This window comes from Aedes aegypti, chromosome 1 (genome assembly GCF_002204515.2).
Source record: "Aedes aegypti strain LVP_AGWG chromosome 1, AaegL5.0 Primary Assembly, whole genome shotgun sequence".
Lineage (NCBI taxonomy): Eukaryota > Metazoa > Arthropoda > Insecta > Diptera > Culicidae > Aedes > Aedes aegypti.
The window spans coordinates 247497077-247511649 of record NC_035107.1 but is presented as its reverse complement, the minus strand read 5'-3'; the positions used below and the strand labels follow the sequence as shown (position 1 = coordinate 247511649).

Sequence of the window (14573 nt, the reverse complement as noted above, 5' to 3'; positions counted from 1 at the left end):
GTCCTCTAGATGTCACATCTGCTTCAACTCCTCCGTCAACTCGTTGTACTTTGCTATCTTGTTGGAGAACGTTGATTGAACATTGTGGTCCAGCGGCACAGCGATGTCGATGAGTGTAATTCGTTTTATCCTTTTGTCGTACACTACAATGTCGGGGCGGTTGGCACGGATGAGGACATCCGTTATGATCTAGCGATCCCAGTACAGCTTTGTGCAAGAATTTTCCAGAACCGGACCAGACAGGTGTTTGTAGTCGGGCACAAATCGGTCCACGAAGTTGTGCTTAAGAGCAAGCTGTTGGTGCACAATCTTGACAACATCGATGTGACAATCGAGGTAAGCTGATCCAGCTATTACTGAACAGCCGGCAAACTTTTGTTTCCGAGAAGAGGTCACCCCACCCCGAGCTCCAGTTGATGGGGGTGTGTTCTATGCAACTCCTTCTTCTTCCACGTTGCGATCATCTCATCGACGGTTTTGATGTTGCAGTTCAGCTGGTAATCCTCCCACGCCAGATGCAGGGCACTGACATCGTGGTCAGCTTCGCTTACAGTGTGCTAAATTTCGTAGCGGTTCTGGCTCTCTACGAAATATATCCGCAGTTAGTTTTCAAGTTTGATGTTAGTACGACGTGCTACAATCATTCATGATAATAAAAATCATATCATATGTCAGAGAAGCGAGATAGAAAATTGGGTCGAAAACAAGACTGGTAAAACTGTATCGAGGCAAAATGAACACTTGCATGAAATTTAGGGATTCCAATTTATTTAATGACAGTCAATCGTTCCGATATGTAAAACTCTCTCCCTCAATCATAATAGCTAAAATGAACCTTTCTGGGTTCGTTACTTTGCTCAAAAAATCGATTCTTCCACGGCCTTGCTTATTGCCAATTTGAAACTGAAAAAAAACTTTAAGTCAAATTTTGAAGGACAATTGAAGCAAAAAATAAACTATTATACCGTCAAACATTTCAAATGCAATACAGATTTCATGCAGTGTATGAACTTTTGATGAAATATGCATATTCTCTGATATTGAGGGGGTGTCCATTTCGCCCCGTATGTTCATTATGCTCCTAATCTCCCTACTGCACGATGTTGTCCGGATTGACCTGTATAGCCATGAGCCGGCACGTATCTGCCAGCTTCTCTCGATTGCTTGGTTCTCAATGCTGCAGCCCAAGCCGGCACTCTGTATCTCAATGTGGACGATGATTACGGTCTCCAGAAGACGCCTCGTACTGTTTCTTGGTCCTCCAATATTGGCACAATTAACCCAAGGTGGCAAAGTCGACAAGCAGACGTTTATGATTGTCGGAACTAGCCGAAATTTAAGTGGAGTTAATGGAGCTGATAATTGGTAAAGTTATAAAAAGATTCATAATGGAGGGACGAAAAATCTGTAGAGCTGCTATACAGTGGGGTAATTGCACTTTTTTTGGGTTAAATTTTTAACCGTCCTTTTGATCTTTCTTCTGGTTTAGCCATGTGTTTAGGATTTACTAATGGTGGTTTGAAGGATACAGAATTTTGCGGCACAGGGGTGTAATTGAACCTGATAGTAGACCAATAATATTTCAACGTATCCATATAGTATTTTGAGGATCATGGTGTAGCAAAATTGTGAAGGACGTTTATGGCAAAGACAAATTAAAGACCTCCATGTCCCTTGCAGTTGCCCAAAATTGTATGGCTCGTAAGGTAATCTAGAATGCTGTGAAAAGTGTACTGCGATCTGTCAAACTTGGGTACATTTTGCACTGCCGAGGGGCCAAATCAGGGACGAAAAAAATCATGCTCACTATACTCAATTCACTGAATTTATGCCACCATCAAAGTAACCGCACCACCACCAATATGATTGTACCAATGTAGATGGCACAAAAGTAGATGGGCAAAACAAACAACGATGCCCGTATGTCGTTGGTGTTTTTGATTATCAGAAGCAGAAGAGTATCAATTTTAAAAAAATAATTATCAATGAGGTTCAAATTATTTAAAAAATATGCTGCTATACGGATAATGAAGGATCCGATGCACGGAATGGATTATATTGACGCGTCTTTAGTGTGCCTCGTGCAAAAATTACAACTTCCCGAAGCGGAATGTAAAAAAGTCAAGCTGGTTAGAATGAATATCATTTTTTGTTTCTGATTATCAAAAAGCGGTTGAGTAGCAGCAGGTTAAAAGGAAACTGACAATCTTGCGCAAGCGCTTTGCCAATCTGTGTTGTGTTGTCAAGGTGAGGATAAAAACAAATAGGTACAAATCAACGAAGATTCTACCCAGCAAGTATCAATGTAGGCGAGGGTAGATTGAGTATTTTCGTCCCTGGACCAAATGAAGTACTAGAAGTGGTACCCAATCTGAGCCCGAGTGGGACGGACCTGTTTTTGGTCTCAAAATAGTGATCATGGAATTCTGTGGCTCATAAGAGTTATGAGATCAGATTATTAGGCGAAACTGTGAATACATTTTAACTCATCAATTCAATTCCTCAGTTATTCAACCGATTGTTTGAGCTTTCATTAAAAGGAAATAGTTGTACCACATTTAAGCGTTGGCACCATTCTTCTGAAACCTTCCGCGTTTTTGTGAGAGGGAAATATGTTTCTTTTGCACAAAGCTAATCAAATAGCTCTGATTTTAAGATGCCTGGAACAGATAACCTCACACATGTTGGGGACTGCTTGGCTTCAATGGTAAACAACCTGGATCACTGGAAAATCCGCAATATCGATAAAAATTATCAATTTATAAAATCATCCTTTCGGGACTACCCATAGACCACTACAACACCCTTTAAAAGATCCTCAAAATTGGTCGTAAAAATCATCCTAGACTGTGCGTTTTTTTTTTAAACAAGTGAATAATCATAATATAGAACATATAAAACTTGTAATACACGTATTATTTGTATTGATATTAAAGAGACCACCTTGACCACCGAAGTTTCTTGCAAAATTAATTAAATTCATTAATATTAATATATACGACAAGTCATCCAGAAGATTTGAAAAAAAAACTAAGTGTGTCTAAGTTAATTTTTACGAGATGACCATTTTGTACGGTGCTCCAGATCCTCTTACGAGCTTTATAGTGGCCATTTATATCCAAGAACAATCCCAATCATTCGTTAAGTTTAGTAATTGATTTCTGATATGTTTGAAAAAAAAAAAACCACAGTGATCTAGGATGATTTTCATGAAATAACCATTTTTACGGATATTCCGGATCTTCCAGAGGCCGTTATTGTGACCACTTAGGTCCATGAACAATTCAAATAATCTATTGCGTTCTATCCAGTTTTTTACGCTAATTTGCTTTAATATTTAAATCATACCTATTTAACATTTCATGCACACACTATATTTTTTTTTATAGCTCAATCGAAGTATGCTTTGAGGAGTTGGAAATTTTCAATGTTTACTAGGGTCAATGCACAGTGGAACGGATTGAGGTTTTAGGAGGAAAGATGGATCTCACGCCTTCCATTGAGATTTTACATACAAATAATGTTCTACAAAGTTGTTTCTAATATAAAAACAATTTTTTTGGTCGGAACGAAAATTAGGGTGACCCTATGTAAAAAAAGATAACCATCAAAACTTTTTTAATTTACGGATTATTGATATAGTTTGTTCTACAAAGTTGAAGATCGATAAATTTCAAGCTGATTTGATAAAAAAGTTTTTTCCTAGCTCAAAAATTCACCGTTTTAGAGCATTTTTCGCTTTTGATGTAGGGTGGCCCATCTAAAATATTTTTTTTTTTGTGTTTAATTTTTATTATTTCAAGTTTCTTAGTAAAATTGTCTTCCCATTACTTTCAAGACTAATTGAAACGCAAACATAAAAGATATAGCTAATGGAAACAAATAGATACAAGAGTTATTATTATTATTATTATCTTTATTAACGAGATTTGCAGCCCGAGGCTGGCTCATCTCGGATACAAGAGTCTTTTCGTAATGAAAATTTAATTTACTTCCTTGGACATAAAGTATCATCGATACTAATACATACGATATACGAATGCAAAATGAAAAGAAAGCTCTCAGTTAATAACTGTGGAGTGCTCCTAACAACAATAACCTGAGAAGTATGATCTGTTCCAGTAGGGACGCGATGCAAAAAAAAAATAATATTGATACTATTTTTTCTGATGAAAAGTTAAAGACTTTTTGATAACCAAAAAAAAAACATGTTTATATGTTTGTATAGTTGAGAAAACAAAATGAATTGTGTTGACATGACGATAGTGTTTGTCAGCTTAAAAATGTGAATAATCGTATTATACTTCGGCGGATCTGTTTGCTAATGATATGACTGGTTCATATATTAATAACCGTTACTAACAGATTTTTGGAAGGAACTCCCAAATTTATTATAATGTTCAATTTTCAGGCATGGCTATCGCTAAATTATAGCCTCAATTAATCAAAACATCTAAACATGATCAAATAATGCATATAGTTATTCTTCTTAATCTAGCCTTGAAAGTCAGCGTCATAATCAGAAATCGTACTCTAGTATTATACCGTTCCAGAAACGATATATCTCCTACGGTGGGCAAATTACGAGTAATTTGTCGGTGGACAAATTACTAGTAATTGAGCATTCGTTACTTCCAATCAGAATATTTCCCAAAAGCCCGGCAAATCCCAGAACAGAAGTATTCGGAAGTTTGGGATGAGCCATGTCAGAAAATTCAACCGTGAGGTAAATTTAGAAGATATTTTCAAAAAACTTTTCTCCTTATTTATATTGCTGAGCTCCTTTGACTCTTTTCGGAAGTACGTATATAAGAATATGAAATAAGTTAGTTATTTATTCCGATTTAAAGCCGAAAGATAATAATTGTCATGCAAAAAAAATTTTGCAACTACATTTACATATAAAAACACGTTTGTTTTTCATGAAAAATGTTTATAACCATTCACCGACAAAATTGTATAGGCCTTAAAATATGCATCTCAATCGTCTAAAGATGAAGGAATGACAACTTTGATGAGATATCTAAAAGTAAAAATATATAACACAAAAACCTATTTTTGAAGGGCCACCCTACATCAATAGCGAAAAATGCTCTAAAACGGTCAATTTTTGAGCTGGGAAAAACCTTTTTTTATCAAATCAGCTTAAAATTCTTCGATATTCAACTTTGTAGAACAAGCTATGTCAATATTCCATAAAATAAAAAAGTTTTGATGGTTATCTTTTTTTACATAGGGCCACCCTAATTTTCGTTCCGACCAAAAAAATTGTTTTTATATTAGAAACAACTTTGTAGAACATTATTTTTACGTAAAATCGCAATTGAAGGCGTGAGTTCCATCTTTCCTCCTAAAACCCCTATCCGTCCCACTGTGCAATGTTCCCTTAGTCCCCTATAGTCGCACTAGTGGCTTTTTACGGCCGTTTCGCTATGAATCGTTTCAAAATATTTTTTGACATGAAGGTCAGGAGCTATTTATCTAAGTACCATTGAAACACAACTTGATTTTGTTCAAAAAATGATCGAATTAATTAGTTTTGCTTAAAATTTGAGCTCCCTTGAGCCTATAGTAAACCTATTGTTCCTATAGCAGCACTACTGAGAGAAACTATTTTTATTATACGAAATTATTGATAAATTAAGAACTTTTTATACATCAAACGAAAGCTTTAGATCCACACTTTGAAGGGAAAATATGAAAGTATTGTAAAAATACGGTTTTGATTTGTATTTTGCCAACGCCGTGGTGCTCGTGCTACTATAGGAACAAAAATCAGAATAGTGCTACTATAGGCACATGTGTTCCTTTAGTAGCACAAGCGATAATAAATACAAACATATGAGTTTTCGTAGTTTTCATACTTTTCCTTCAAAACCAAGATAAAAAGCTTTCAGATGATGTAAAAATAATGACGCTAGCGTTATTTTTCGATTTTATACGAATATTTGTTCTTAGCTATGCGGCTATTGGTACATCGACCCTATGTGATGTCAAAGTTTAACAGGTTTACCGTTTTTGTGATCCAAAAATCAAAACTAGAATATTTAATTTTCCTATTTTTCTAATGTGTTTTATTATCTATTTTAGGTTTATACGTAGCGGTGGTTGATTGATGATGCGAAACTCTTATTAGCTACGACATAAATTGAATTTATACCGTTGAATTTATACTGATGGATGAAATTTTGTAATATAAATAATGAATGAGTTATGCTCAAAGTACTACTCAAAGTGATAAATTTTCAATAGATTGTATTATATTACATTTTTATTCTAAAGGATTGGATAGATTCTCGGGCTCTTCAACAGCCAATTTAGTTAGAAGGTCATTTGACTTATGAACTAGTGCACGAGTTCACCGGTTGATGTTTGAGCAGTGCCGTATTATTTACGTGACCATTTCAACGAGTAAATTCGGCACCGCTCCAACGTCAAATTAGTGAACTCGTGCATGGACTAATACACGAGTTCACTAGTTTGACGTTTGAGCGGTGCCGAATTCACTCGTTGCCATGGTCACGTAAATAACCCGCCTAAACAAGAACTATATCAGTACAGTTTCCCGAAAGGTCCACAACAATTTGCAACAATATCTGAAACATTTTGGTTACAATGAAAAATAACAATATATCCACCATACCCGAAACGTTTTTAACAATTCGACAAACGGTAAATAGGAAAATCACAATGTGGAGAATAGGCGGTTAAGTTATGTAACCATTTGAAAACGTCGATTTTCTCGAACAAAATTTCTCATCAACAGTTTCCCAAAAGGTAGATATACTGTCCATTTTCTGGCAAAATTAATGTAAGCCAAATAGTTTTGATAAATTTTGAACCATATGTTTCTTAGGGAAATAAATAACGTATGCATAATTATCGGATTACGGTGCTTTATTGTATTTTTACCCTATCCCATACTGGTATGTAAGTGTTATACCATAAGAATCAAATATTTGAATTAAATTCATTAAATAAGAAATGATGAAACAAATTAATACGTGAAGAGAAAAATAATGCTTCAACTTGATCAACTATTTACTCAAATCATCATAGTTCCTTAAATAACTGACTTCAGTTGTACATTATTAAAGCACAGGTATTCCTTGTTTCATAGTTTCTTTTGAAAGATACAGTAATACAATCAATGCAAAAAAATGATTGTTCCAGTCCCCATCCTTATTTAATATCTGTTTTTTATTACATTTTTATAATTACTTGTTAACATTTCCATTATATCTTCAGATTCACATCAGTATCCGTCTAATATTGAAACGCTGCTGTAGCTTGAACTTTTATTCGACAACAATCCAACTGAACTCCTGAGGCTCTAGCTTGACAGAGTAACAACTGGAGAATTCGGTTGAATGATTAGTAGAAACATAACTAGAATTCTGGTCTTTGGAAAAAAAATAGAGATAATCCCTTAGCGAATTACAGGAGATAGTAGCGTTGAAGCGCTCAAGCATTTCCAGGAGAAAATTCTAGAGAAACATCATTTGAAGAATCGCCAAATCAATTTCAGGGAGAATTGGTTGAGAAATCTCTAGACGAATTTCTGGGGTGATCCCAGTAGGAATTCTTGAAAGAATTCAAGCTGTAATGTCTGGAGCAAGCACTAGGATAATTCTTGAGGCTTTTTCTCGAGGAATTTGCATTTAATTTTGCACTTTTTAAAGACTCGAATTAAAATAGAAAACCAGATCCGCTACCAGCCCTGCGATGATTCAATTATAGTCAGGGTGTTCATAATGTATTCGAAGCGGGGCAGTTCCTGGAAGTACTTCTGGATGTTGTCCTTCCCGTTGGCACCATTTCCGTTCCACACCAGCAAACCGTTGTCCATGTAGAGCCGGGTCATCTGATGCCGCTTCTTGGCTACTTTTTCGTTGTACAATTTGATGAATTCCTCCTCCATCCGGCAAGCGGCATCGATTTTGGTGCGCAGTTCCTACGGGGATTGGGTTTGAACCAAACATCCAACAGATTGGCGAAATAAATGTACTTACTGGGTCGATCGCAGTTGTCATTTTTTGATGTGAATTGCTGTTTTGTAAATATAATTTCAGTTTAACTCGACTGTTTTCCTTCGACGGCGATTTTTTTCTACACTCAACGCTAGATTGTCGCTCACAAATACCAACAAAATGTAACTATTTGTCGAACTGTTAAAATGTAGTTCAAGATTGTCAAATGCAAATGTGTGAGTGTGTTGCACAAATTAAAACAAAAACAATTTGCCGAATGGTGGCGTAATGTTTCCACTATATCTTGCTTGAATCCATTCCCATATAATTTAACAATATCAGTGCAGTATCATATATTGTTACTGATAGGTATGGGTTAATCATACTGTTTGAAATGGTGAACAGCTTTGAAGTTCATATAGTTATACATAAAAGTAACTATTTCTGATACATTAACCGTACCCGTTACAAGATGTTTATTGTTCTTAAAGTAAGACAAACTGTATTTTGCTATGCGGGAATACGGCACCGCTCAAACGTCAAATAGTGAACTCGTGGATTGGTCCATTGGTCCATTGCAAGTCTGTCAAACATTTTTTAATCGCGGGCGAAGATTATCAACCTATGCACGGGTTCACTTTTTGACGTTTTAGCAATGCCGTGTTATTTATGTGACCATGGAAACCAGTTATTTCGGGACCGCTCAAACGTCAAATTAGTGAACTCGTGCGGACCAATGCACGGTGGCCAAACATTTTACTGCATTAGCAATTCTGTTTACTCGAACCGTTTTGTTTTCGCACAATCTAGCGTTATGTAAAAGTCCTGCCAACGATTCGAGTAAAGTTATGTCCTGAACCGCGTGGGATCGCGCCTAATAGAAATTTTATAAGGATCCTGTAAGAACTTCTTTCAGAGTTGTGATGGGTTCAGCTCATGGTTCTAAAGAAATCGATTTCTGCATGTCAATAATTCCGGTTCTCAGATAGAATTTTATCATCACCATGATTCGTTCTAAGATTTATTATTCAAGAATTACCAATGATGAGCCCAATTGTCATGTATAGCGGTCATTTAAGGGATGATTTAAGTACCTAAAAATGAGATAAAGTAAAAATTAAACAAAGAAATATGTCAATTATAAAAAATAGAATGGCCGATGCACGAGTTCACTTATTTGACGTTTGAGCGATGTCGAATTCATTGGTTTCCATGGTCACATATATAACACGGCACCGCTAAAACGTCAAATAGTGAACTCGTGCATAGTTCCATACGAAAAAAAAACAATAACAGTGCAGTGAAAATCTTTGACATTTAAATCAACAAGCGCAATTCACTGCCTATTTAGACCTAACTATAAAATATGAAGACAAGAAATATCAAAGCCTAATCACCCTCTGGTGTTTTATAGCCAGGGTAAAAAGCTGGATAATATGGAATTCTGATGAGCTTGCAAAAAAAAAACAGCTGTCTTAGATTATTGTCATCAATTGACATTTTTTACTGATATTCCAGATTATCCGCCGGAGAACCACGTTGTTTACCATCAAAGCCAAGTATTCCACAACATCCACTATTGCTGCACTAAACGGCACCTGTTTGATAAGATTTGGGTCACTAGCCAACGAGTCCATTCAAAAACCAAAGCTACTTGACCAGATTTCAGTGAAAAACAAGAAAAAACTAGCATACTCACATCTCATTAAAACGGGGAGGGTTTTAGAGGGGTGGTACCAATGCTGATCGCTAGTATAACTATTTCCTTCTACTAAAAGCCAACAATTTCGAAAATCGAAATTTTTGAAATTTGTAGTTTCATCCTGAAAATTTACGGATAAATTTACGTAACGCGACACCATAATTTTGCACTTAGCATAACTTTTCGAAGAATGGCCCGATCTTAAATATTTTTTTCATGGAAACACGTATCTTGACGAGTAGGAAGAGAATCCAATATATAAGAGTTCTATAAGAAGTATTTATTTAACAATGTCAAAAATTAGGCGATTTTTGTAACGCGACACCATAATAATGTGACTATTAGAGAAAATCCGTTTTCAAAGAACCAATAATTTGTTTAAAAAAATTAAAACCCGCGCATAACTATGTCATCTAAAACCCTTCTAGTTAATGGATAAGGCAGTAATATTACACTTGATAAACTATGATACAGGGCTTTTATAAAAGTGTTGTTAAATGTCTCAATTTCTCACCAATAAATTATATAGACTTTATATAACTTTTTAGGTATGTTTTTATGGTTTTTTCAATCAAATTTATGCTTTTTATACAATTCAACATATTGTCTTTCATGTTCTCCATAGCTATTGAAATATTTCAGAGTTTGAAATTTTTATATCTTGGCGTAGGTGTGCGTGAATGTGTCTAATAAAGAAATAAAAGCACACCTCGTATTGCCAAAAGCCCTGTTGCATGGATGCATTCCACTCCAAAAGCATTTATAATTCACTCTACGCACACAACACGATGAATGGTTTCCTAATTGTGTACCACTAACTGCTCACTATGCTCGGAAGAAAGCAAAAGTAAGTGGCTTTCATTTTCATTCTCCTAGCCGGCCGTCTATTATTGTTGGTCAACGAATAAGCAGAGCACTCACCGAAGCAGCAAAAACAAACAATTGCCTCTGTTGAAACAAAAGGCGCCCAGCCATTCTTTCTCTCTCTTTAGGACGTAACGGCGCATTTCTAATGAATTAATTAACACCAGAGCCTCTTTCTTCCCTCTTCTAGAGTAAGGTGGGGCAAATGTTCGAACTTAGGCATCAATATTTCCAAAGGAATAAAAGCAGTAGTAAAAATCAGCATTTTTTTCAACATACATTGTTACAGTAATCCAAAATTGTCTGTCAAATCGTACACTTCATTCGCACACTTAATTATCAGAACTCCAAATATGTTCGAGGCAGCATTATTATTCAATATTTCACATCTGACTTACCTTAATTACCTCAGGGATGTCAAAAACCTTTGTTTGCGGATGGCACGGCCGCCAAAGGACGAAGCCCGCGTGTCATCTGTAGTCGATTGCAAAAAAGTTAGGATATTTTTTCTACATACAGTCGACTCTCCACATCTCGATGTTCTACATCTCGATATCTCTCCTTATGTCGATGATTTCATAAGTCCCTTCAGTCTGCATACATTTTCACTCTCCATATCTCGAATACTCCTTATCTCGATATTTCCATATCTCGATGTGTTTCTGTTTATTTTTCGTTCTCAATTTTCTCTCCGTATGTCGATATGACCAATATCGAAGGTTACTAGACCAAAGTTTTGGAATTCAAAACAAATTAGGAGTGCAACATGACGTTTGTTTATGTATTACTTTCTTGGCAACGGAGTGTTTTTCAATCTAGTATTCATCAAAAATTTGTTCTTTGTCTCAATCTCTCCCTATCTCGATGGTCCCTTCGACATCGAGATGTGGAGAGGCGACTGTACTTGCAAGAATGGAAGAGAAATGCTTTCAAAGCTCAACTAATAATATTCTTACATAAACCAAAAGCTCTTCATTTAAAACCTTCAAGTAGACACATTGTCACGATGATAGGGGTTCCAACAAATTGATCAGATGAAGTTAAATATCTACAACTCTGCTGACCAACGTTGTTTCAGAATAGTTATTATTTCTAGTTATAAAAGATTTAAAATTGCTTGTCTAAAGCGAAGCTAGAAACTAAACTAGTTTGGGACAAAGTTTGGATGAACACAAAAGAAGCGAGCCGAATGTCGTAAAATTGTGACGAATTTTAATCACGATAGTGTCTGATTCGGGAAATGTCAATCACAGTTCCTTAGTTTTCGCGTCATTCAACATGTTATATTACATTTTTTGTTCAATACATCTTCAAAGGACACGTTTTTGTGTCGTTCCTTCACTTACATCATGTGTCATTCAGTTATAACGAGAAATTTGTTAAAAAGGAAAATTGTATTTTCTCCAAATACATATAACAACTTTTTGACATGACTGATTTTCATTACCTTTCTCGCGTGATTTAAGCACATTTTGTTAAGTTTAACGCTTCAGTCGTCGCGCTGTTGTATTTTGTACAACACTGGTAAACCTCGCTTTTCGTTCACAAAAGCAGCGTGGTGGTTCTGACGGTGGCCAACCACGCGACGACTGGAAGGTTAAAGATGAGAAGTACATTTCAAGAAATTTTCAACTTTTTTTTCATGAGATAGTATATGCATCGAACCAGTGTTGTGACATACTTTCCGATTTTCATCTGGTCAGTGTTAAGTCAGAGTGGACCAAATACAGAACTTGGGAAAATTAGATTATTCTGTTCTTAGATGGAATACTACCTTACCTCCATTTCACTTTGATCAGATTTGATGAATGTTGAAAATTGCGAGAAATATGTAACAAATTTACTTTGGATGATAAAGAATACAGAATAATCGATGAAAGAATGCAGTCAGAGTGGACCAATTGCTTTTTACCATAACAACGAAAATGGTCAGCATGCTAAAGAATTTGAGAAAATTCAAGACATTTCAAGTGATTTCTTGTTTTTTTCGGTATGGAATGAGACTTCTTTTCATCCATCAACAGAAATTCACAAGAAAACAACAACAATGTCTGCGCAGACAGAGTGGACGAAGTGTCAAAGAGCAATAAACTGATTGATTATTGCAGTTTTGAAAGTCGATTCCAGAGTCCGATAGAAGTTTTTTGATGGTTATATGGCGTTTGTATGGAATATCCTAGAAACCGCTTTTTAGACAAGTATATTTTGGTCAGTACTTTGGTTTCACTTGGTCCACTCTGATTGAATATTTGAATTTTGCATATTTGAATATTTCTGGTCTTCCTGACCCAACAAAACTTTAGTTTTCAAGCTGTCGTAAAATCACTGATTTTGGAGTTGAGGATATGGATTCTTGAAGATTTTAAGATATTAATGATGATGTATGCTGATTATTTCTGTATCTTGGGGATATAAGCCCAGACTGACCACGTAAACATAAAATGATTGTTATTTTCAAAAAAAAAAAATTCGGTCAGAGTGAACCAAATCACTAAATGTTGTTCTTCGGCTCAGTCAGAATTGTCCAAATGCACTTAATCCATCAAAAAATCTTTCTATTGCTGGTTTCAATTATGTTTGGGTTACTTGCAAACAATATAGTGTGAAGTGATAGTCATGGATCACTTCACACTATATTGTTTGCAAGTAACCCAAAGATGTGTGCAAATATTGAACAAAAATTTTCACGCAAGGTGTTAAACTTTAACTCTATTTCTCCCAAATATAAAAAATGTCACTTGTTCCACTCTGACTTGTGGACGTGTGGACTTATGATTTACGGTGGAAAGTCGTTTATCGTCTTTAGTCAACCTCTACACACTCCGAAAAAATCATGCGATTTTACGTCTTTTGGATGCACATAAAAGAAGCGAGCCAAGTGACGTGAAATTGTGTCACATTTTAAATACGATGGTGTCTGATTCGGGAAATGTTACTCATAGCGGCATTGTTTTCATGTCCTTCATCATGTAAAATTACATTTTTCATTCAATACATCTTTCAGAACCCATTTTTTCGTCATTTCATCACTTACATCATGTGTCATTCAGTCATAATGTGAATTACGTGCGGAGTGATTTTCATTATTTTTAAGAGTGTAAAATATTGGAAAAAATATGTATTGAGCAAAAATTCCAATATTTCAATATTTTAGAGCCAACCTTTTGTTCCTGGTGGGTATGTTACCAATTATTCATGCAAACTAATTTGACTAACACATATAGTACAGTCAGCTGTGAACAAGAAAGACGATTGGTTATAAGAACAAAAAATAAAACCTTAACCTTTCGGCTGTCGGGCGAATTTTTGTAACGCGAGTAGTCGCGCGTTGTACTTTGTTTAATACCCTAGGTTTCACGAATAGCCCAGGAGTCTGACCACTTAGAAAAAAGGCGTCTTCGGCAAAATTGTTCAGTAGCTCAGTCATTACTCAGACACTACTTGAGCCAAGAAATTCGAGATTTTGCCACTAGGCGGTGCTAGTGAGCATAAAACTTTCATTTTGCAGGTCTCAGGATCCTGACCACTTAGAAAAGTGGCGTCTTCGGCAAAGTTGAAAATCAAACCGGACGTAATTCACACTATGACTGAATGACACATGATGTAAGTGATGAAATGACGTAAAAATGGGTTCTGAAAGATGTATTGAAATAAAAATGTAATTTTACATAATGAAGGACATGAAAACGATGTCACATTGAAGAATGGTAAACTAATCCCAAGCCCCATTCACTAAATCCCTATGCAACTTCGATTGCTCTGGTCAATCATGGAGTAGCAACTACGAATTGTACGGTCATTTATGCTCATGCTCATGTTCATAATGAAGGGCATGAAAACGATGCCGCTATGATTGTCATTTCCCGAATCAGACACCATCGTATTATAAATGTGACACAAATTCACGTCATTTGGCTCGCTTCTTTTATGTGCATCCAAAAGACGTAAAATCACATGATTTTTTCGATGTGTGTAGTTTGTTCAAAAAATTTCCACCAGGCGGCGCTTGTGCGCATAAAACCTTTGTTTTGCGAATA

General features: G+C 35.8%; 2 protein-coding genes across 2 annotated transcripts in view; one reads left to right on the top strand and one right to left on the bottom strand.

Moving 5' to 3' along the window:
• The window catches only part of LOC5566459, a 170934-nt gene that overhangs the window by 44810 nt on the left and 111551 nt on the right, over positions 1 to 14573 (top strand). The gene's annotated exons all lie outside the window — the stretch shown is intronic.
• On the bottom strand, positions 7168 to 8162 carry LOC5566456 (NTF2-related export protein). Its single transcript, XM_001650789.2, has 2 exons — positions 8013 to 8162; positions 7168 to 7954 (listed from the first exon to the last, which is right to left on the bottom strand). The coding sequence occupies exons 1-2, from the start codon at positions 8031 to 8033 to the stop codon at positions 7712 to 7714; spliced, it is 264 nt and encodes an 87-aa protein (XP_001650839.1). The 5' UTR covers positions 8034 to 8162; the 3' UTR covers positions 7168 to 7711.

Coding starts and splice junctions, on each gene's coding strand:
- LOC5566456 (XM_001650789.2), bottom strand. CDS start 8,033: ATGACAACTGCGATCGACCCA. Junction 7,955..8,012: donor TGACAACTGCGATCGACCCA/GTAAGTACATTT, acceptor CAATCCCCGTAG/GAACTGCGCACCAAAATCGA.